Source organism: Bactrocera tryoni, chromosome 3 (genome assembly GCF_016617805.1).
Source record: "Bactrocera tryoni isolate S06 chromosome 3, CSIRO_BtryS06_freeze2, whole genome shotgun sequence".
NCBI lineage: Eukaryota > Metazoa > Arthropoda > Insecta > Diptera > Tephritidae > Bactrocera > Bactrocera tryoni.
The window spans coordinates 86,263,311-86,287,460 of NC_052501.1; the positions used below are offsets into that span (position 1 = coordinate 86,263,311).

Here is a 24,150-nt window from a genome sequence, read left to right on the forward strand (position 1 = left end):
CTGGCGGTAAGTTATTGGAGAAATGTCATTTTCGAAATTACCACTCACCCGATGGATGTGTGTTGCGCTCGAAGTGGGCATTCAACAGCTCCAGCGCTTGTGGCGTAAACGAGGTGCGTCGCTTGCGCTTCTTCGACGGCTCCACGCCTATGTAGTCGGTCAAGTGGTTCTGGCCAGATTTGTAGCGATTCCAGTGACTGTATACGGCGAGGGTGTAAAATGAGAGAAAATTCAAGTGTTAGTAAAAAACGAGTTCGAGCTTGAGATCGTCGACGTGTGGAACTTCTTCCATACTCTCACCTCTCTTCGGCCTCTTTCATCCAGCGCTCTAAGACTGGCTTGATTTTCTGCGCGCTCTTTGGCGTTATGTCCAACTTCTCAAACCTGTGCGTTGAGGGAGGGGTGTGGAGAGTGGTGGTTTCAAAAGAGAGGCGAGAATTAGTAAATTGGAAATTTGCGCTTTCATAAAGCTACAATGCGTATGTTGGTTGGTGTGTGTGTGTTAAGTATGCGCAAGTAGACTGTTAGAACTAACTGTGGAAGTTTTAAGTGCCAGGACATTGTCAAATGTGCTAAAAGCGAGCAAATAAGTATATTCACAAAATATGGTTTCAACGCTGCGACAAAATATTTTTTTTGACATAACTTCTTCTTTAATTATTGTGCGTATAATAAAAACTTTGGCAATGCCCTGGCCAATAAGCAAAGACTTGAGATTACAAAAATAACAAAAAAGTGAAAGAAATGGCTTTGTCAGCGGTAAACGGCAAGCGGCAAGCGGCAAGCAAATTAATAAACAATTCTACAGCGCATACTTAGGTATAATTATTCTTTGTTGTTGTTTGTTTGTTGTTGTATTAGTAGTTGTTTATGTTTGTTATTGCTCTGCAATTTGTTAGTCTACAATCTACTTTTGTTAGTTAAATACTCATACTAAGACTCAATGATTCTAGATTTCTATGTTTCGTTGTTAGACGTGTGCTTTCTTAGCTCTAAGTGTGTGTGTAAGTAGTTAGGGGCACGTACATGTTCTGTTGCTGCGACGACAATTGGGCGGCGTACATCTGTGCGGCGAGTGCACTGTTGCATTTGTTTTTGTATTTAATTGCATTTACATTGTTTTTGTTTTTTTTTTTTGGTTTTCCGTAGCAGAAAGTATAAAATAAATAAATATATATTTCAGTTTAGTTGTTGGTCCCTCAAAAACTGTGGGAATTTATTTGGTGTAAGCTTAAAATCAAATTATGCTTAAATGTCCTGGCACAGTAAAAATTCCAAAGAGTTTTCAGAACACAAGCACGAACTTTTCTGCGCGAATATGAGTATAAAATTAGTAGCAAATTAATAAAATTTTCGAAAGCTTTCAGTCATTTTTACGGAGAAAGTGCCTCTTCTCTTCGAAGGTTCCACACGTTTTAATAAAAATTTTCAAAAATTCGTTTAAGCCTTATTTTGACTCTTTATATGTATGTATATTTTTTGTACAAAGTTTTTGTGAAAAGTTTCCAAAAAAAAAAAAAAATTAAAGGTCTTTCCTGAAAGTGTGGGGGATGCCTATCTAAAATTTTCACATTGCTGTGCCATATATTTCTCAAAGCAATGCCATAATTCGACGAATGAAGATTGAAGGAGCTTATACACGAATAAGTGTGTGATCTATAATAACAGAACTCATAAACAGATACCAAGGATCTACTCGGAATACATTACTATTAGTAAGTCCACATTCCTCGTATACTAACGTCATTTTTCATTAACTTCTGTTCAGTAAGTTAAATTATAAAAATAAGACCGTCTTCTCTTCAATAATTTGAAGTGATTAGATTACATTTAATCTATTCAACAATGTACATACTTATGTAGACTGTGCTCACTGCTTTTGGAGATTCATTAAACAGCTGTTTTTGACTAGTCGTTCGAAGCTGTGTCATTTTTGCTCGCCATTACTCTCCTATTTTTGATACTATCTTGCACCTTTTTCACTTATTTACTTGATATTGCTTTAATTTTTTTACTTTTTACTTTATTTATTTATTTAATTAATTTTTCATATTGACAGTTTGGAGTGTCAAAATCCATGTGATAAAGTCCAGAGTAGAGAGATTTCGACTAGATTAGCTTCAAATCTCTTCTGTGACGAGCGTCAAGTGTTATTTTTGTATGGCGAAATCTTGCTAAAGTTAGTAGATTAGTGAAATAATCTACTCAGCAGCTGAAATCTTGTGTTGTCGGTGGGAATATAGTATTATTCATTAAAAATTTTTACGTTTCCAATTCTTTTTATTTTCAATGTGAAAAGTTTTTTTAATTGCAGAAAAACTTAAGGCTTGCTCATTTTAAGCTAAAATTGTTCGGGTTCCTTGTTCCTACTTGATTTGATTATTTGAAGCTTAGTCTGTTGGCCATAACCTAAAAAAACCTTTAGGAAAAGCTGCAGAAAACATGCAGAAAAGTTGCGAAAAAGCTCTAATTACACTTTTTGGTCTCCCGCCAAGTCATTTAAAAACACGAATTATAGGCAATTGCCTACTTTCGATCTCTAGATAGAAAAAAAATATTTTTCGTGTGTTCTGAAAACTCTGAGCTCTTAAATTTATACATTTGGTTCTTATAATCATCTTTATAAACTCTTCTCTTCTTACCTGCATATGGCGCTCTGACTGTAGGCGGGTCCCTCGGTCACCGATAACGCCTGCCCGACTTGCGTTTGCGTGAGACCCAGTGAGAGACGTCGCAACTTGAACGCTTTGGCAAATTCCTTGATCTCATCCAAATCGATGCCCTCAACCACATTGGTGGTCGCCTGGTTGATGGTGGGCTCATCTAGCGGGGTAAACAGAGAATCGTTGCATGAGTAAATGTAAAAAAAGTTAAAAATTCAAAATTACAAATTTAATTATTACAATGCTATTCTACGCAAAAAAAAATTAGCTGAACGAATTTTTATAATACACTAAGTAAACTGGCATAATTTAGGATTCTAACTTTTCATAAAAAAATCGTCAAGGAAGCCAAATTGAGTTACAGTCCTTTAAAATAGTTTCCTATAAAATGGTTCCATATAAAGTATTCCTATAATAGTCCTAAAAAATTCTTATTAAATATATTGTCTCCATTAATATTATCGAAATAATTGCATTTTTCGCCAACTTCGTCAACTTAAGTTGCTGTTGTTGTTTTGCTTGCGCGTTCAGTTTAAATTGGTGCGACATTTTGGCAAAGGTATTGTGACGTGCAGGTAAACAAATACATACATATGCCGCTCGACGTCGACGCTAATTCGCAATTACCATTCCCGATGACGAATTGAAGTTTGCAACAACAAAAGCGGCAACAACCATGTGAAAGCTTTACATATTAGCACACACAAATGCATTTATCCTTGAATGCAAATTGCCGCAAGTCAATGAGACTTTGCAACCAAAGGAAGATTTGGCAAACTCAATGTCAGTCACACATATGCGTATGTTTGTGTGTGAGTGTGTGGATTTTGCGCTTCTTAGCGCCGCAGCGAAAGTTTAGCGACTTTTTAAAGACACATTTACTCACGCTCACGCCTCGCGACAGCCGTCAATTGGAAGTTATAAAGCAACAGCTAATAAACTTTGACGAGATAGACTTGTGGCAGCTTGCAGAAGGTGTGTTGCACGTGTGAAGCAACATGCATGTAGATCCAAGTCAGTATGTGTGTGTGCGTATGAGCTTGTTACCTGTTAGCAGATCTCATAAAACATGAATGAGTCAGTCGCTGCTCACTTGTTGTTAGCTCACGACTTTTGTTGCACAAAAACATTTGCTGATATCATTAAGGCTGCAAGTTTGGCAACACACTAACACAGTCTTCCACTACGTGTGTATGTATGTGCAAAGTCCTATTAAAGTTCGTCACTCAATCAGCGCTTTTTTTGTATTTTGAAAGCGGATTTTCGTGAAAACTTTTAACGGATTTCGCGAATGGTTTTCCAAATTTAAAGTTTTCGCCGAGACACAAATTTGCTAAATTCGACTAATTAGTATTAAAAGTTTGCGAGTATATCAAGATTAATATATTTAACATTGTGAATTGTAGTAATTTCGTTTGAAGCTACCTCCTGTGTATGGATTTAAAACGTTGTAGATTTCGAAGATTTTGGAACACTCGATCACGGAAACATTAACCCGAATCTTATCTACTTGGGAATGAAAACGATGTGTTTAGTTTCCCTTCGGTCTCCTTTCGTCGGTCGCATTGCCAGCTTAAGCCGAGTTCAAAAACATGGTGGAATATGATACCATGCCCACAGTAACGCCTAGTCTGAACCCAACGGTTGCCAAACAAGTAGTTGATAGTAGTTATAGTGTTCGAAAACTTCAGCAGGCAATTTTGAGAAATCGGTTAAATCGAAGACTTCTAGCTTAGACGATTTGGTCAAGTGTTCAAGGCACTTTGATCGAAACTCTAAGATGAAAGTTTCAAACGTGAAAACAACAAGGCTGATGGCCATGACCATTGCCTCATACCTCACTTGTACACTTGTATGTATATTGGCTGTATGCCGAGATTAACGAGAATGAATATTTTTAATCAGTTATTAAATTTTTTAGTAAAAAATTACATAGTTGTGGACTTAATATAGTAATTCCAAAATTTTGGATACTGAGTATAAGTTGTTCAAATATTTTACCCAAACCTTTAGACAAGAACCAACTCTACTTTTAATTTGACTGAGCCAAAAGATCGGCATCATGCCACTAAAGTAGAGTGTTTAACCCTATAGTGTTTATTGTGGTGTCAAGTCTGAACCAGTGGTTAGTAAGGAAGCACATTAATTACCACACTCCCTTTCAATGAAAATTTGTATATGTGAGTTGGTTATGAAAGCTAATTTCTCCAATTCTCCTATTCAGTGCTGTCGTCCTCCTTTTTTTTTACAAATTTATAGTTGTTTGCGCAGACTGCACTGCCGGGTAAGTAGCGAATGATAGCTAATAAATCAGCGATGGATAGAAAAAATGCCGTTACTCGCTTGCCTTTACAACTGCGCACATGTATGGGTGTTTCTATTTGTATGCCTGCATGTGTAATGTGCGGCGATGCAAATTTTTTTTGTGGCTGCCACACTCTCCGGTCTTAATTGTGTTTTTTAAGCATAGTGGCGCATTTGCCAAAAAACAGTAAGAGGTTATTACACCGCGCTCGTAGTTAGAAATTAAGCAAAGAGAGCCACTAGAACACCGAACACACAGCGCGAGCGCGAGTGCCCGAGGGTGCGGCGCCGGGGCATGACGGTGCAATAATAGGGAGTGGTTGTAATTTATGAGTGCCAAATATGCATTTATGTGCGAATACATATGCGCGCTTGTGTGCATGTGTGAGCACACACACGCTGCATAAGTATGAATAACTATGTGCATATGGGAGTGTGGGTACATATTTGCTTGGCCAAGGGTGTGCGCCATGTACGAAAGTACCTATGCAAAGAATTTGCTTTTAATTGGATCAATAATTGGATACTTTTTGCAGCTTTTTGCCAATTAAAGGTGAATATTTCAGCATATTACGGTACTAGAAGCAGATGTTTACCCGACATACATGCACATATGTATGTATATCGAAAAACGCAAATACGAGTTAGTGCAAAACACAAATGGCTCGAATGCTATTGTAAATGCAAACGAATATTATAGATTTCCGCGATTGCCTGCGAAAGTAAAGCGAAACTTGAGATTTGCTTTAATGGTTGGTAAGGATGACAGTGGCAAGCTCTGGTACTAGTTGTATGACAGGTCAATTGAAAAGTCTCCTGCCTTCCATAGTAAAATTATTCCATGCGCATCCCAAATACAGATGGCATAAGCTTGCAAGATGTCTGTTGCGTTATCCCATGCTTGGCAGCGGATTCTTTGCATGACTTCCGATAGGACTCCTGTGTGAAATGATGGAGCTATGTTTCCTCCATTGTCACATATCGCCGCGAAATCTCGGGTTTATCATCCTTTAAAATCGCCAAATCCTGCTTCGAATCATCAACTCGTTGGTCTTAAATTCTAAGCAACCACGACAGCCAGCACTGCGCTAGTTTTCCGAAAAATTATTTATCGTCCAACTGCAGCGAATATTCCGCAGTGGCGGCGGCAGAGGTTCTGACAACAAAAGCCATGGATTGTATGCCATTCGCACCACCAGCAACGTTCGGAAGCTGTACTTAAATGTGCGCATAATTCATGCAACACGCGCCATGCCACAACAACAGTTACAGCAACAACAAACCAATAACAATAACTTGCGGCACACAATGTTTGCCTTAATTACTCCTAATTGACGCTTGCAGAACTCGAGTGCGCTATCGTAAGTCACCTCCTTCGGCCCCCCCCCATCAGATTCTACAGCCGCTAGGATGCGTTTCTAAGATGTGGCAGCCAGCTTCCTTGGCAGCACTCGTTTGGAATTCAAGTGGAATGAGTTTGTTTTTGCATTTAATGACACATTTCACTTGCAAACTAAGTGTAATAATAGCGACAACAACAACAATAGCAGCAGAGTGTTGCAGCATCAAAATATTGTAGCATCTAGTTAGTTGAATTATTGTTCGTGACGCGGCAGCAGCTCCAATTTCCCACTACTAAAGACTTGTCGTTATTTTTATTGCAGCCATTGTTGCTGCTAATGTTGCCATAATACCCAGCGAATGCCATGTCAGCCGCTGACAAGTACCGCCGAGTGTTGCAAGCAACACGGCAATATGCAATAAGCTCCGGTGGCATAAACAAGCAAACAGTTAGTAGTTGCTTAATTACTGCGCAGCCCAGCAACAACAACAATGGCGCAAGAATGGGGAGCGGGGCGCGGTGTACCGTGCAGCAAGGCCTTAGCGCATCGCCTCGGAGACAATATGATGCTTTGCATAATGCTCGCACTTTTGTATTAATAAATAAATCAAAATGCACTCATCGACTTACAAGCATCTTATGCAAGCCATCCTTGCCGCCGAAGGCAAATCCGCGCAGTAATTACAATAAAAATCCGCCTAACGGTATTGTGGCAGCTCTTACAGCGCTCACGGTGCATATAAATGAGGAAACACAGCGCAGTGCAACAATGGAGAAGACGTATGTTTGTACAAGTTACATGACATGAATTTTGAATGTAACAGCAGTTTAAAGAAAGGATCAAGATCTCCTTGAAAATTTCTCGCATATTTGCTAGTAGCCCTTCTTGAAACCAACCAAAGAAAATTGTCGGTCCCTTGAACACTTAATAATATATAAATACAACAAAAAAGAAACACCGAAGCAAGAATAATTTCACACATAAAGAAATTTCTATGCAAGAAAAAGGTTTAGTTCGGTCGGTTTGTATGGCAGCTATGTGCTATAGTCCTCCGATATGGACCATTTCTTCGGAAGTTGTACCGTTGCTTTGAACAGTAAACCATACCAAATTTCGGGATGATACCTCGTCAAATAAAAATGTTTCCCATACAAGGATTTGATTTCGATCGTTCAGTTTCTATGATAGCTATATGCTATAGAAGTCCGATATCGGTGGTTCTGATATATAAGCAACTCCTTAGGGAGAAAAGAACGTGTGCGAAATTTCAGATCGATATCTCAAAAACTGAGGGAATAGTTTGAGTATATACCGACGGGCAGACAGCGGACGAACACATGGACGTGGCTTCATCGACTCAACTCATCACTCTGATCATTTATATATATATATACTTTATAAGGTCTCTGACATCACAAAAGCAATAAATTTCGTGACAAATGTATATATGGATATCCTAGCCTAGCCTAAAAGCTTGCAAGACACATTAGGAAAAGTTTCAACAGCCAATTTACTGTCACTTAACGTAAAGTATCCAAGGTTTCCTAATATGTTTAATAATAGGCCTTAAACTAGTAAAAGTAATTGAAGGAAATCGATCTTTACTCACTCGGTGAATCCATTAGCAGATCGTGCGCACCGCTCGAACCGTCCGTGCCATTAGGAGAGAGCTGAGAAGTCGGTTCTCCAAGGCCACTGCCGCTGATTCGATCTCGTTCACGTTCGCGTTCTCTTTCGCGGTCCCGCTCTCTTTCTCTTTCCCGCTCACGTTCGCGGTCACGTTCACGTTGCATTGACGAACTGGTTGTCGGGCTGAGTTTCATCGCGTGCATGCCATGGTGTGGGTGATGCACCAGATGCGACGCGGATGAGGTATTTATGCCAAGCGACGACGAACCGAGACCCGGCGAGGTGGGCGAGGCAGACGATGCACGTATCGCGGTCGCTGAAGGCGGACCTAGCGACTTTGTGATGGTCAATTCACCATTTGCCGAGGCGGAGAGTCTGCAATACAGGTAGAGGGGTATTAATTGGTACTTAAAATACATTATGTTGCTGCGCGGCTATGTTGTGGCACCAGTGGCTTTGTGTGCGGCAATATCAATTTTGCGAGTTTTAATAAATATCTTTCACTGATACGCAACCATTAAAAGTTATTTTGTGGGCCCAAAGGCGCATATTAATTTTCCTCTTCTCTGTAGTCTAATTAGCACACCATAACCACACTTTGCTGCGCGCCACAATTGCTCTGTGAAATTTCGTACCCCTATGAACTTACCTATTAATGCTGTTGAGCATGCTGGCCGCTGAAGATTGTCCACTGCCCATGCCGACCGCTGCACCGCCGCCACTAACGCCAATACCCAGTGGAGATGCCCTCATTCCGCCGCCATTTCCTAGAAAATCACGCTCATGCGGTGAGCTCATATTGTGTGCATGTTGGCCGTGCTGTTGTTGCTGCTGCTGCTGTTGTTGATGTTGATGATGATGCAAGTGCGTGATGGCTGCTACCGCTGCGGACGATGACGGTGGCGGTGAGTGGGTGCGGAACAATTGGCCAGCAGTGCCGCGCAAAGGAGATGAATAGCCTCTTTCGTTGGATGTCGTCGATGTCGAAGACGACAATACGCCGCCGGCCGATGAGGCGGAAGCCGAACTTGTTGTGACGCCTGACGACAGCGTATGCGGATGATGGTGTAGACTGTGGTGTGCCTGATGATGGCTTTGGTGATGTTGGTGTGAGTGATGCCCATGTTGGTGATGTTGATTGCCAGTTGCGGATACTGAGGCGGATGTTGCTGACGCTGATGCATTGATTGAGGCTGAGTTGGTATTGGAAGCGCACAACGAACTTGCAACGGCGGATGAGTTGCGACCGCTCACCGGCAATTGTGTTGAGTTACATGCCGAGCCGAGTGTAGGCGAAGATGAACGCCTCAAATGCTCGCGTTCACGTTCCCTTTCACGTTTATTAGAATGATGGCTGAGGTTCAGGCCACTGCACGTGATAGCGTTGGGCCCGTTGTTTAGAGAGCCGCTGCCACGTGTAGGACTGCGTTTGTGATGCGTTTCCGTGCGTTCAGCGCGTTCACGTTCCCGCTCACGCTCCCTATCACGTTCACGGTCACGTTCTCTTTCTCGCTCCCGCTCCCGCTCCCGCTCCCTATCCCTATCACGGTCCCGCAACGTCATCGTACACGTCGAAGTGGACGAGTTTGGACGTGGCGATGGGGTCGAGCTCGTCTGGTGACCACTTCCCAACACATTGCTGCGGTGATGAAAGTGATGATGGTGTGCACTAAGTCCAGGCGGTGGAGATGCGCTCACATCCGGTGGCATATGCATCGATGTAACCGAAGAGCTTGGGTTTGTCGACTTTCCAATTTCCCGGTTTGGTGAGGCGAGCTCATCCACTGTGTGTCGAAGTGAGTGGTGATGTGCGCCGCTATGGTGTGTATGTGAGTGCAGCGCGTGATGATGATGGCGCGGAGAGGTTTCTTGCTTAATGTGTAATTGCTGTTGAAGATGAAAAGCGGCTGCTGCTGCCGCTGCCGCCGCGGCGGCTTTTGTACTTGATGACGCACTACTATTGACCGTGCGCTCTGCTCCGCCGCCTATGCTGTGCGGCGGGGGTGAACTGGTAGGCGAATGTCCACTCTCACTGTTACGCGCCGCAGCCGCGGCTGCTGCGGCAGCTAAATGCAAATCACCCGACAGCGTGTGTGAATGTGCGGCTAGGTGATGGTGTGGCGGTGGTGGCAGATGGGCAAGGTGCGGCGGTGGCGCCGCCGATTGTTGGTCACTGCGTTGTTGCTGCGCATGGTGCATGGCATGATGTGAGGCTTGCGACGAGGCGTGCAGGTGATGATTAGCGGCGGCCGCGGCAAACAATTCCGGATGCAAGGCGGCTAACAGCTGTTGCACGCTGCTCGAGAAGAGGTTGGGCTTGAGTAAATTCGTCTGGGTTTGTGCGAGCTGAGGCAGCGTTGAAGCGTGTTGCAAGGCAGCGAGCGCTGGTGGCAAAGGAGGTGGCAAGAGTGCTTGTTGTTGCTGCTGCTGTTGTTGAAATGATGCAAAGGCGCCGAAGTTCTGCAAGAATTGCTCGTTGGTGTTGATCTGCGGACTCACTGGTATGGTCAGAATGGTCTGCACGGCTATACCTGCGAAAGAGAGAAACGTCATCAAAAAAAGGAAAAGCAAAGTCTCGTTTCAAAAACTTCAAAAGGTTTCTTCCAGCAATTCGACAAGATATTTCGAAAGACACAAACGTAAACCCATACTATGATGCATTTAAAGAATTAGGCTTCAAACTGCGGTCATTTTGCATAAACCGTCTTTCATCGGTTTCACCGCATTATTATCAAACAATTAATAAATACCGATTTACGCTACTTACCCTGCGCCGTTGGAATGAGCAGCTGCGCCCCTTGCACGCCCTGCACCAGTTGGCCGGATGCGAGTATCAGTTGCGGCATTTGGGCGCTTGTCGCCGGTGTCGGCAGCGCGGGCGGCGGAGAAGCGGTGGCCGCAGCTCCTGCTGCTGCTGCAGCCGCCGCGGCCGCTGCCGCTGAATTCAACACATTTGCCAAAGTGTTCTGAGCCATCGTCTGGGCCTGCACCGAGCTCGAGTTAGGCGATGTGCCGCCGCCATTGTCCTGGCCACTACCGCAGCCGCCAGCATGTGACATGACTTTATTATTATTATTGTTAGAAGCCGCCGCGGCGGCTGCTGCTGCAGCCAACACATTCGAGGCAGATAACGCGTTGGGGGAGCAGGGTGCGCTGTGTGGGCCAGTGGCGCCAATTGGTGGTAGACAAGCACTAATGCCAGCGCTGCCACCTGCACCTGCGCTCACAGTCAGATTGAGTGGAGAGTTGAGCGCTGCCGCCGCTGCTGCTGAGGCGCTGATACCAGCCGCTAATCCCTGAAGACTTGCTAATGCTGCTGCTGTCGCCGGAGTGACACTCTGTGCCACGCTCACCGGAGTGGTCGAGCCGCCAGGTGGCGTATGCAAGTGCGGAAGCTGTGTGTGGTGGTGGTGGTGATGCTGGTGCATACCATTGCCGCCGCTGGAATGTTGTAGGTGATGATGTTGCTGTTGTTGTTGTTGTTGTTGCTGCTGCTGCTGGAGCGTGGCTAAATTTTGTAATTTTTGTAAATTTATCATGTCTTGCACTGCAGAGTGTACGGTTACGTTGGGTGCATGGTTGTTATTGTTGTTGATGAAGTTGTATGTGGTGGCCGGTGTGTGCAGTTTTGAAGCGTAGCGGTGTGTTTGTGTAGTAAGGGGGGTAAAAATGAGACAAGTTGCAAGTTATTAGTAAAATTTTGTGGATTGGGCTTTGATGAGTTAAATGCTGTGTTCGGTGTTGTCTGCTCGAGGTACTTAATGACCCGTCTGTGTGCGCTTGCTACAGTCGCCTCGTGTTCGGCTTGTAAGTTATCTGTGCGAGTGTAGATGTGTGAGTGTGTGTGTGCTGTTGGTATATGTCAGTGTGCGCTGATGTCTCTTAGTTTGCTCGATTAGTTGGACATTTGTGTGGATTCCCTAAACGCTTGACGCATAGACCAGTTCATTTGAACAACAAAGAGCTCAAATTCAACGAAACCCGGGACATTTTAAAGGCCGGCGGCATGATAAGTAGGCCTCTACCTCAGATTCTCTATCGAAGGGGTGAGTACAGACGGATGCTTCTCTAAATATATTAAAATAAACTATGTATTGGGTAGTCGAAAAAGGACGTTCGTATTTTTTACAAATACTTGTGTATATGTACATTGATATGTAAAATAACAGTTATAATTTTGAAGGCTCTAAATTGAGCTGCTTTGAACGTTGTTCGCTAAATTGAACCGTGAGAAACGGTTGAGGAATATTCTGGATTTTGTTGTCTTTACTATAATCAAATAGACCAATGTAAACATTTCGATAAAATTAATCTTAGGAAATTAAACTTTCGAGTAAAAACTAAGACTTTCTATTCACACCTCAGAGTGTTTTGAGGATTATTTCATGAAATTAGTGTAAAGCCATCTTTGAACTTAAGAAGAGTAACATTCTTGTATCGAAACAGAGAAGTCTATACTCCTTAAAAAAATATTCCGTCTTCCTCTCATTGCATATTTGTGATGTTTTCTTTTTGTTTTTTTTTTTTTTAATTTTATTAGAATTGGATTTCGATATGTACTCACTAGTTCCGTTCAGATGCGCCTGCGCTGCCGCTGCTGCCACCGCTAAAGCCGATGCGGACGCCTTCGCCTGCTGCTCGTGTTCCTCCGCGTCGGACAGCGGATTGAGATGATCGCGCGCATCGCAATCCTCACCCACGTCGGTGTCGATTTGCATCGGTTGGGGCGAAGTGGGCGGTGAGAGCTCGTGTGAATCATGCGAATGCCGTGAGTGGGCGTCATTGTGATTGGCCAGCGAGGCCGCCTTGGCTAAGCTTTGATAAAATTCCAGCTCTTTGACGTGATCCTTCTCGAAAGAGTTCTGAGTGTGTAGTTCATGCAGACTGTGATTGCTAAGCGGTGAGTTGAGCTTGTGGTTGGTGATATCCTTTTCATAGTCCTGTCAGAGTAAAGAGAGAAAGGTTATTAGTTAAGGACATTTTTCACTAATGCTTTATGGATTTTAGTTTCAATGTTTGATTGTTGGTCGTAGCCGTCAGATATAGCTTCAACAAAAATTTAATTGGAATTTCACATTCACTAAATTAGTGTTGCTCACAACTGAACATATTTCAACTCAAATCACTGCACTTTATTCGCTTTTGCTCGTTGCAAAAATATCGCGCATACGCACTGTAGTGCCTTTATTACAATGTAATTGGCAGAGTCATGAAAAAACCTACACATAACTCCCTATTCCCGCCGCAGAACGGTGTTTGAATCGAGTACACATGTATATGTGTGTGTGCGTGTGGCGAAATTCAAAACTTAACAGTCAGCTTTCAACTGCCACATGTAGCAAGTAGCATTTCGCATTAAGTGACTTTATTAAATTATATTTGTATTATGTAATTACACAATATGTTTGCTGACACGCTGATGAGGCCGGCAAATGCCCAGCGCGTACAGCGAGCATATGCAAATTCGTGTGAGCTTTCCCAATGCAGAGTGGCGCGCAGTGGCGGATGTGTAGCTGCTGCCAGTCTAATTGCGAATTTTCAGAATTCCCTTAATAAGCGCGCGGCGCAGCGGACACACACATGCCCCCGCACAGCTGGCTAATGTTAGGCTATGCGTCGAACAAGTTGTACATTTGACAAACAGCGCCGATATCAGGCGTTATAACAGTCATTTAATGTAATCTACCGTTGACCAGTTGGCCGCTGTGCTTGTGTTGGTGTGTGTGTTCGTGCTGCAATGTTAGTAAGTTAACTGCAATTCCATGCGCTTGTCTTATTTAAAGCGTTTCGCACGTTTGCATATATCATGTTGGTGTTTATGTCGTTGTTTTTGTTAATATGTTAATTTATTGTAATGCAACTGACACTAATTCATGCAGAACGTGCAACATTTGATTGCCGCTTTTAATGCAGAGCTCATTTGAATACTAGAAGAGGATGTAAATTAATCATGTGCGAAATAAAATTAATGTTGGACGAATGCGTTCATATGAATGTGGATGCAACCCATTACTGTTTGTGTGCTGAGGCAAAGGGGCGATGATGTTTGTGGCATCTAAGAGACACACGGTTGGGAGGCCAAAAAATCGCTTGCATGGAGAACTTTTGCTGATTGAATGGTGGACGCGGAATGACTGGTTAGCGGAGACCGCTTTACTGGACATTTCTTTGTGGTGCTACTAATCGTAGTTAATAGAAAATCTCATTGAATTAATTATAGTAATTTTTGTATCCGCTTTTTTGTTGATATTGCGATCTCTTCCAAGATTGAAGTCTTCTGGTGGCAAGCAAAAATCAGTTGGTGGAAAGAATTTCCAGGTAAAAGTTGGTATTCTTTTAACTCTGTCTAAGGAAAAATTTCTGCTATGTATGTACTTGTCTTCAGACAGCCACAAGATAACCAAGGTATGCTTATACGTCTCACCCATTGTAGTTTCTTCAGCAAAATATTTACTCCCCACTTAGGGACGAGACTACTACGATGTCCAGTAATCCAGTATATATTTTTTAATTAATCCCATAATAGTACTTGTAATTTAATTTTATCATGTTTATCTGGAATGTCGTAATGGTTGTCCCTTTGGTCAATAGGTCACCCAGAATGTTAATATAAATATTGGGTAGTCGAAAAAGTATTTTCGTATTTTGGCAACCGATATCGTTGCAGTAGTATATCTCCAGTGCTACCAATCGCATTGTGTTATACCATATAGTGTTGGAAAGTGTTGTTGTAGTGTTGGTTAAGCTTTATTCAGTTAAAAAAAATTCGGTGAAGTTGAAAAAAAGTTACAGCTATTCAAAAATGAGTGGAAATAATGAAGAAATTCGTTATATTTTGAAATTTGTGTATAAAAAGGGAAGAATGCAACGCATGCCACAAATGAAATTTGTCAAGTTTACGGAGACAATGCTCTATCAGTTCATGTAGCACAACAATGGTTCGCTCGTTTTTATTCTGGAAATTTCGATGTGAAAGATGCACCTTGCTCTGGTCGACCGATCGTTGAAAACGTCGATGAAATTGTGGAAAAGATTGATCAAGGCCGTCACATAAACAGCGATGACATCGCTAAGGAACCTAACATTCATCATCAAACGGTTTTGAATCATTTAAAAAAGGCTGGCTACAAAAAGAAGCTCGATGTTTGAGTACTTCATGAATTTAATGGACCGAATTAACATCTGCGATTCTTTGCTGAAACGAAATGAATTCGAACCATTTCTGTAGCGAATGGCAACAGGAGACGAAAAGTGGATCAAATACGACAATGATGTGCGAAAAAGATCATGATCCAAACGTGATGAAGCTCAACAAATGATCGCAAAGCCAAGCCTCGAAAGGTTATGCTGAGTGTTTGATGGGATTGGAAAAGAATGATCCACTATGAGCTGCTCCAGCCTGGTCGAACGATCGATTCTACATTCTACTGTCAACAACTGATGAGATCGAAGCAAGTAATTGGAAAAAAACGGACAAAAGACTTCGTCATCCATCAGGACAACGTAAGACCGCACACATCTTTGATGACTCGGCAAAAACTGGAAGAGCTTGGCTGGGAAGTTTTGCCGCATCCACCATATAGCCCTAACCTCACAGCATCGGACTACCATTCTTTTCGGTCAATGCAAAACTCCCTTAATGGAGTAAAGTTGGCTTCAAAGAAGCCTGTGAAAATTACTTGTCACAGTTTTTCACCGAGAGATCAGAAAAGAGTTACACTAATGGAATTATGTCTCCAGCGGAAAAATAGCAAAAAGTCGTCGACCAAAATGGCACGTAGTAGGTTCATTAAAGTTCATTATAAATATAAAAAAATAAGTTGATATTTGATTAGAAATACGAAAAAACTTTTTTGACTACCCAATATATTTTTCTTTGCATTTTTCTCAATATTCCCCACATCTATATATTAAATTCTAGCAACCAATATTTTTGCATTTAATCGAACCCTTAATAGTAAAATTTTTTCATACTCAAACTCTCCGTAGCAGAGCTGCTCAATGCGGCAATATTAGCAGCGCCATTAACGGTCGTAACGTCGGCAAGACGGTGTTTAATGCAATTATGTTAATTTCCTATGCAAATAGCCTGTCGCGCATTTAATTGCAAGTGCTGGCAAAATTTCCCACCTAACGAAAGCAGCGCCAACACCTTAGCGCTAAAGCAGGACCTTCGTGCGCGCCGCTGGCCATGCAGACGGACACCTAAACCAAATATCATTAAGCAGGCGCTCACCGACCTTTTTACCTTTTTTGTATTATTATTTTTATTTCTTGTTTCGTTTTTAAGCATGTTTGTGCTTAGTAGCCGCGGCGGCCAGAGCAGCTGTCACTGCGCCCATGTCCGCCACTCTCCGCCTACCACTCGTGGTCGGGGGCGGCGCTTGGGGTAATAGTGGCCGGTATTAATTGCCAATAATTACTATTGGTTTTGCCAAACGTGTTGCCCTCTACTTTTCCACAATTTATACAATTTTTTTCCATCAGCATTTCTCAAGCGTTTCGTGTGAAATGATATCTTTGTGCGCAGCTTGCTTTCGCTTCGTTTGCCTTGATACGACTCACATTTTTATTTATATTTTTTATGCTTGTCATCCTTGCGGATTTTCGTATTTTTCTCAACTTTTTCAGAATATTTCTGTTTGTTTTTCTTCCTAATTTGCAGCATTAGCATTAAGTAGGGTATCAGTGGCGACGCTGCAATTAACAGCAGTTGGATGCCTTGGTGAAGCGTCTGGCAATCAGACGACACCGTTGTGGTCAATCAAGGTCGGCAGGGTAAAAATAGAGGAATAAAAAGAAAGTTGTCATCCGAGATTTGCCTTGCAACCATACTCGGCGCATAATTAAAGGACCGCCGAGCTGGTTTGTTATGACAAGTGGCAGCGCTCTCTAGGTGGACAAATTGTGGGTTGCATTAACGGAATGTGAGTACTTTCGTCCATGTATTGCTAATTGTGGCGGTGTGCGGTTGCAAGGCTCTGTCGGTTAACACAATTATTGTGTGTAAATAAAATAGAAAAATAATTGAATTTTATTTGCTTTGGAGTGGTTGGGATCTTACAGTTACTGAAGGATGTGGATTTCATGAGGACACCAATGAAAATTTGAATAAATTCTTGATATTTATCAATAGAATATGCAGTTAAATGTTATCTGCTAATAGTTTTGTAGAATACAGTATTCTGCTTCATATGAGTCTCTTTGCTAGTATTGAAAATATTTACAAGCAATGGTATACTATTACATAACACAAAACATATGAAACAAGAGTATGCGGCAATCTGCTGCCGTGTATTTAAAAGATCGATAGACACTCCTTTGCCCGATGTGTAGATGTCTCCATAGCTGGAGAGAGCCCTTATGCACAATTTTTCTGTAAACACCTTTCTCAACATCGAAGGCACCTTCAACAAAGTACGGCAGGAGGCGATAGTTAAAGCCCTCGAAAAGGTGGAATGGAACCTCAAGCATCTCATATATGTATAGTCCTCTTAGCGACAGTGAGGTAGTGCAAAGATATCCCAAAAAGTTAATAGGGGAACCCCGCAGTACTTTCTTCACTGCTTTGGATCTTGGCGGTTAACGACCTACTTTAAAAACTCGGAGAATGAGACTCTCGGGTGATAGCCTACGCTGACGACGTTGGTCTTATGGTTAATGAAAAATACTCTAACTGGGAGGTACCTCAATGTGGTATCCAACCGGGCGCTTAGATGTAACCCAGTCGTAAATTCTAGTAAAACTGAAATAGTTTTATTTACTAGGAGGTATAAGATCCCAAACAAACGAAGAAGCCCTTCTACGGGGGTTCACGTCTTCCACTTGCTGAAAAAGTGAAACATCTAAAGTTTATCCTTGATAGAAATTTTCCTTGGAGGTGAAATATTGAAGAGAGAAGGGAGGGCATAGGTTGACTTATAATAATATTCTGAGGTGTATTCGACTTCAGCATATCCAAGGGGTGGTTCTCATCCAGAACTTAATGCCATTTTAAATACAGCACCCGTGGACACGGCAGGTGTATGGCTGCGAAATGTGCTCTAAAGTAAATTTTCGAAATTTCCACCAGAAACACCGGTCGAAATATATATATTTCGTAGAATGTTGGATTTAGGTCTTCAATAAATTAATAATTTTTATGAATTGGTTATTTCAACACTTAACTCCTCCGATTTGTGGAGTGGCTTTGCTAAATGGCTCACTTAGACTTTTTGAAAGCTCAGCAAAGCGCCTTAATTCGCTACGCCAAAGTTGCCTGCTTATCTGCCTCAATCAGAAGTGACTCACACATACACGCACATACATATACGTATTTTATATCAACTGGGTTACAATCAGTCTGCTCGTCGCCGTATTCAATTGAGCATTCGCAAATCTGTTGAAAAGTTAATTCATTTCACATCAATGCTTATGGCCAACTTCATTTTAATGTTGCTCCTTTTTTCGTGCACAATCCTCTCGGTTGGCGCAATATCAGACGTGTCGATTAATTCAAAGACATACAGACACTAATATACTTATATGTATATTGAGCATCACATATCCATATGACCGCGCTGGTGTTGTAAGCGGTGGCAGGCAATAGTGATCGGCGTTGGTTGGTGGCCGGTGTCTCTCCGCAGCTAGGACATTCACACTATCGCACACAGACTTGAGCACATTTAATCGTGAATGTTCGTATTGGCAACTGCTGGTGTTGTGATAGCGCCTGCAAGCAACAGCAAAAACAACAAGCGCAAAACTATCAACATACAGCAACAGTCATAAATTTCAACACAGTTTCGATCTGTGCGGCAAACATTGAACTTTTAAGCGATGCCACCACCAGCACCAGCACCATCACGCCTTTCAGCAAGGCTCCCAAAGACACTGCAGCGCAAATAGTGCGCACCAACATGTATGTATATTTGTATGCGTGTGTGGCTGTGTGATCGACATGCCCTTAAAATACTTGTGCGTCTGTGCTTGTGTGTGCCACCGGCTGTTGGCTGGCGAGTGTAACTTTTCAAAGTGTTCGATTATGTGTCCAATCGCGAATCCTCCGGGCGAAGAACCGTTTAAACACTCTTGTGTCCACACACACACACATATATATCTAGGCATATGTTCGTTAACTACACTTGCTTGTATGTGTGTAGCTTGCATGCGCCGTGCAAAAACGTTGAAAAATATGTTCGGTGACCGACGGCGTATTTAACTCGGGCTATTGGCCCTCATTGCATATGCTAAGGCGCACTCGCGTTAATTGATTTCATATGATAATTGCAATATGCGCAAACTTTATTATTATTATTATGCTATTATTTTAATTTGTTGTTGTTGTTCGCGAAAACTTTTGTGCACCTACGTATTTACACTTCATTTGGATTTTCCGTTTGATTTCGCTGCAAATGCGCCATGAAGTATACTTATATAAGAGTTACGAGGCGGAAGGCGAACAATTGCAGTCAATAACATGTTTTTCAGTCAATGAGCTAATTAAGTATGTTTTATTTTGTTTATAAGTGAGTAGATACGCAGTAACTATGGCAACTGAAAAGGTCAACGTGGGTGCGCTAGTACGGAAATCAGCGATTTTTATGCGCCTTCTGAAAGGTGCTGATTAACCTTAAAGTTTGTGTTGGATGCTGGGTAGCTTTGTGGTTTTAAAGCTTGAGCTGCATAGTTTGCTGACAGTTTTCTTTAAGCACCACTGCAGTTTATTTCAAGCAGAGATCTCTGTTTTTGGGAAAGCCCCGGTGATTGGCTTTAATGCAACAGCCAACTCCAGAGTCAACATAAACGTGGACAGCCAAGCAGCAATCAAGGCTTTAACCTCGTTTCGCATGTCTTTGAGCAGAGTAGCAGTGTAGAGTGCCGCCAGAACCAAAGGATATCACCTAATCTGAGTACCAGGTCACGAAGACATCGAGGGCAACGAGATAGTGAATTGCCAAGAATATGGTGTATGGCTGCCACTCTGAAACATGATCAGCATTGGACAACCCATGTATCGTTTAAACGACGATCTGAACAAACGCATGGCAACGAAAATCAAAACATGTGGAAGCGATCTAACTGGGCGCAAAGTTGCAACAAAAATGTGTAAAACGGTAGATCGGAAAAATACAAAGTTTCTGTTGACATTCGATAGAAGGAGTTGTAGGAACATGATTGGTATACTCACAGGTCACAGTCTGGAGGCGACACAAGTCTACTGAAAGGGACTGACAGATCGAAAAGACTGTAGGTCTGCGCACTTCTCTCACATTTGCAAGGCCACGAATTAAGCATTTGGATGTCAGACAGTAAAAGGCAATTGAAGGGGCATCGTCAGTGAGGTCATAGACTCTGTTGAAATTCGCGTTATGCGCAAGAATCTTAAGGCACGACCACTCCTCATGCACTTCGTAACGGAACTTTAGCTGGTATGGTAAAGGACGAAAACTGGTATTTGTGTGGCTCACTAGCTTACTAGACTAACCTAACCTTACCTTTCTTTAAGATCTTGATAATCATAAGGACTTACTACTTGTCTCTTTGTCACTGTGATTAACTCTCGAATAACTTCCTTCGAAACCCGCAGTTCTTACTATAAAGGTCTCTAGAAGTTTTTGGAAGCTACTTCCCTAATTCTAATACTTTTCTGTTTCGTTAGCAATCCTTTCAGACCTTAAAAATCTTCATTTGACTTTCATAGCTGGCAGACTTTTAAAATTGACCGAACTGCGAGATCAAATTTGACCCGGACTGGTCTGAGAATATTCTTAAGTAAGTGAAAGCGGAAGCTGAGAACTACTTTGTTCCCACGACAGTCGGGTCTAAGTAATTGGAACGGTCCGGTTTCTTTCCGACCAAGGACCGCCAATCCGGTACTATTCTTCGGAATTAAAACTATTAAAAGTAAGAATATTCTGAAAGCGGAAGCTGAGAACTCGTCCGTTTCCACAACAGACTGGTCTAAGTAACCGAAACGGAAACGGGTTTTCTCCGACCAAGGACTCAGCAACATTCCTCAGAATTACTTCATCAATCTTTTCTGCCGCTACAACAACAACAACAATAACTGCTCTCCTAAAGTGTCAAATTGAAATTTTATAATTTTTATGATTTGAAGCCAATTTAAGAAGCCTCAGCGCCGACTGATGGCAGCCGGTGTTCTCTGTGTGAGTAAAATAACGGCACGAACATAAAGTTAACACATTATTTGGACAAAAGAAATTGATTTCGCTCATTCAAATGGCAGCATTGAAATAGCATAAAGAGCCGGAAACGTGACCAACAAAGGATGCTCAAAATAAGCGTCTCCACACGCCCGTCGCGGGCTTTAAGCCCACGCACACATATATGTGTGCGCCAGACAACCACCACATCACACACCAACACATTGGCGCGCATTAATGAAATTATGTGTATTTGCATTAAGCAAAGCGTATAATATGCATAAAATGTGCAATGAACGGCGGGGGTTGCAAAAATATTTGCCTAACGCCTCGCTGCTACGGCGCTGAGAGCTCATAAAATTTAGAGCAAAAAATGAAGAAAAAACAAAAGCATATTAACAGATCAGCAGCGAGGGTGGCAACACTTTATCCGAATGTGAATTTGTGAACCAAAAGGGTGGACCCAGGGTGGGTGTCGCGTTGCAGCCAAGTGCCTAAAACAAATAATAAGTCGGCGTGCAATTTCAGTGGCGTTGCAATTGCGATGCGCTTGCCCTTTGTCAGCCCACATTAAGCGGGGGTCCACGCTCGGGGTTGGGGCGTGCCAAATGCATGCACACAAAATGCAGCAGTTGACCAGAAAAGCAGAAAGCAGAAAAATGCATTTTCAAAACAAAACAGAGCACGTGAACAAGAAAATCCGCCAGGATATTGAAAGAAAATCGCAGAAAAAAGCAAAGAGCCGGACCAAGCAACGAGGAGAACAACCCTTTGCAGGCGGCAACTACGCGCATACACACACACATGTGTGCATATGTGCTGACCAGCGCCGTATATGGCGTGGGGTGGCCATGCCAGCAAAGTAACGCTCGCGCTGAAGGAAGGGGGCAGGCGCTGGTCTGTTGTGCGACTCAACAACTCATTAAAAAATGAATCAGCGAAGCAAAATTGCAATTTATCTAAGTTTTTGCTTTTATTTTGGCAATTTTATGCTCCAACCCTCTTTCCCACCTCCTGTTCGTTGCCGCTATAGCCACCGGGCCGCAGAGCTCGCGCTGTGAAATCAAATATTCCGCGCTGCGTATGCCAACTGCATTTGACCGTAACGCGTTCAATATTTCCGAAAATTCTTTTATTTTGAAGCGCCCAGCACCCAACGTAGCCGTAAGTGTGTATTTGCATTTTGTTTTTGTTCGTATTTCTGCTCGCATGCTCGTTTGTCGCTGTGGTGTACGGTCACATGTGTTGTTTGCATGATAATTTCGCGGTGCACAGCCTAAAAGTATGCAATGTGCGCGCCAAAAACGACACATTGAAAAGACGACAGCCCCGTACCCGAGTGTGTTAGCATCTGTCTGACGCATAAGTACATACCGGCGCATTGAGGCGCACACCCCAACGCCCAACGCCCAATACCCGGACGCTGTATCCAGCTTTCTGTTGATTTTCGCAATAATTCAATTCATTTTCTATTTTTCGTTTTTTAATTCAATTCTGCTGCCGTTTTTTGCTATTTTTCACTCGTCGCAGTCAAAACATTAAAAATTCGTAAAACAAAAATAAAAGTTATTACAAAGTAGCGGAGACCGAATTGGAAATCTGCTAAAAATGAAATAAAAGTGCGCGCCGAAAATTATTGCTATTCAAATGGCGACTCGAGTGACCAACGCCCCATGCCAACCGCGCGCAAGCACACTGACAACGATTGACCAGTCACCCCGCCCCTGCTCGGGCCAACCCATGGCAAGCAAACACCCTCGACTAGCCGGCCGAAAGCAAACAAAGCAAATGTGCAGGCTTTGGCAATGGGCTGGCGAAATTCGCTTGGTAAAAGTATATAGTATATTCTTTGTTTTGTTTTGTGTCCAGGTCTTCTTGCTTTTTGTTTATGCTTGCTCCTCATTTTTCGCGCGCCAAAAAAATATGAAAAAGTAGCGCAATCAAGTATGCGTTGTCGAAAAAATGAATATTTTCGTTTGTGTGTATAAAATTAAATGCATTTTTTCTTTGCATACTTTTTGGCGATTTACATATGTGTATTGAAGTACATGACTTGTAGAGTCGCATACTTTTTGTACGAAACGTGAGTGCGGACGAAAAATGTAAAACATAAATGCTGTGTATTGAAAAAGATGGAGAGAGAAGAGAGAGAGAGGGAGAAGACAGTTATAAAGAGGTGGGGAAAAAAAGCAACAAGCTTACGGAAACGTGCTTGGTTTGGAAAACTTATCAGTTTGATACAGTTTTCAAAATAAATATTTCGGAAATATCTTGTAGAAGTATTTCTATAAGAAATTTCTGGTACTAAAATCAGAATTCTGAGTTGGCCAAAGAAGATTTCATTAAAAGTTTACTTTTAAATACTTTCCTATTCCCTTTAAGATACTTTTCTGTAGCTTAACCGTTATGATAACCGGTATGGTTATGGTATTTTATTGGACAAGTAGTATCTATGACATATCGAGTTTGATATTTAGATCAAAGTGCATGATTTGTTCTACGAAATTTGGTAAAGCACAGTTTTAGGCTACTTAAGCAGTTTCATTTACTTTATTCAAGTAATGGTATCAAGTATTTGGTTTTAAATTCGATACTTGTACAACTTAGAGATGCATTTTCCGATTAGCGTAAATTCTGATTTCTCACAGCTCTTAGAATGTCAGTTTGAAAGCTAAAAATGTCCAAAAAACCATCTTACATGCTAATACCTTTTGTAAGCTGCGTGTAGCAGATATACGTTTCGAGAAGCGTTGGGTTGATAAATGAAGGCAAGCTGTGCGAAGAGGAAGTTATTTTTGAGGAACAACGCACATTTAGTGATGTGAACAATAAAATAACTCCTTTGGGAATTGAGGAGAATGGAAAAGATGAGATAAAAGATCTTGCAGAAAGAGATGTTGAAGCTGATGACACAAGGGAAGAGCACAACCCAATGGTAGCTGATAACAAGTCAACAGCTAAATTTTATCAAAAATCATGCAACCTGGCAAAGAACAAAAATAATCTTGGAGAGAAAAATCAGAAAAAATTAAGATTCATACTATGCTACTGCATATATTCTAAAAG

At 42.1% G+C, this 24,150-nt stretch overlaps 1 protein-coding gene across 5 annotated transcripts in view; it reads right to left on the reverse strand.

Moving 5' to 3' along the window:
• The window catches only part of LOC120770414 (hormone receptor 4), a 154,278-nt gene that overhangs the window by 2,139 nt on the left and 127,989 nt on the right, over positions 1-24,150 (reverse strand). Inside the window, exons 4-11 of one of the 5 annotated variants that reach the window (XM_040097850.1) lie at positions 12,504-12,879; positions 10,707-11,447; positions 8,589-10,470; positions 7,920-8,314; positions 2,643-2,823; positions 1,027-1,080; positions 301-384; positions 49-197 (exon numbers count right to left, since the gene is read on the reverse strand). In XM_040097850.1, coding sequence (XP_039953784.1) covers positions 49-197; positions 301-384; positions 1,027-1,080; positions 2,643-2,823; positions 7,920-8,314; positions 8,589-10,470; positions 10,707-11,447; positions 12,504-12,879 — 3,862 coding nt within the window. Of the gene's footprint in view, positions 1-48; positions 198-294; positions 385-1,026; positions 1,081-2,642; positions 2,824-7,915; positions 8,315-8,588; positions 10,471-10,706; positions 11,487-12,503; positions 12,880-24,150 lie in introns of those variants that run through there. The other 4 variants (XM_040097849.1, XM_040097852.1, XM_040097851.1 and 1 more) reach the window with 4 other exon arrangements.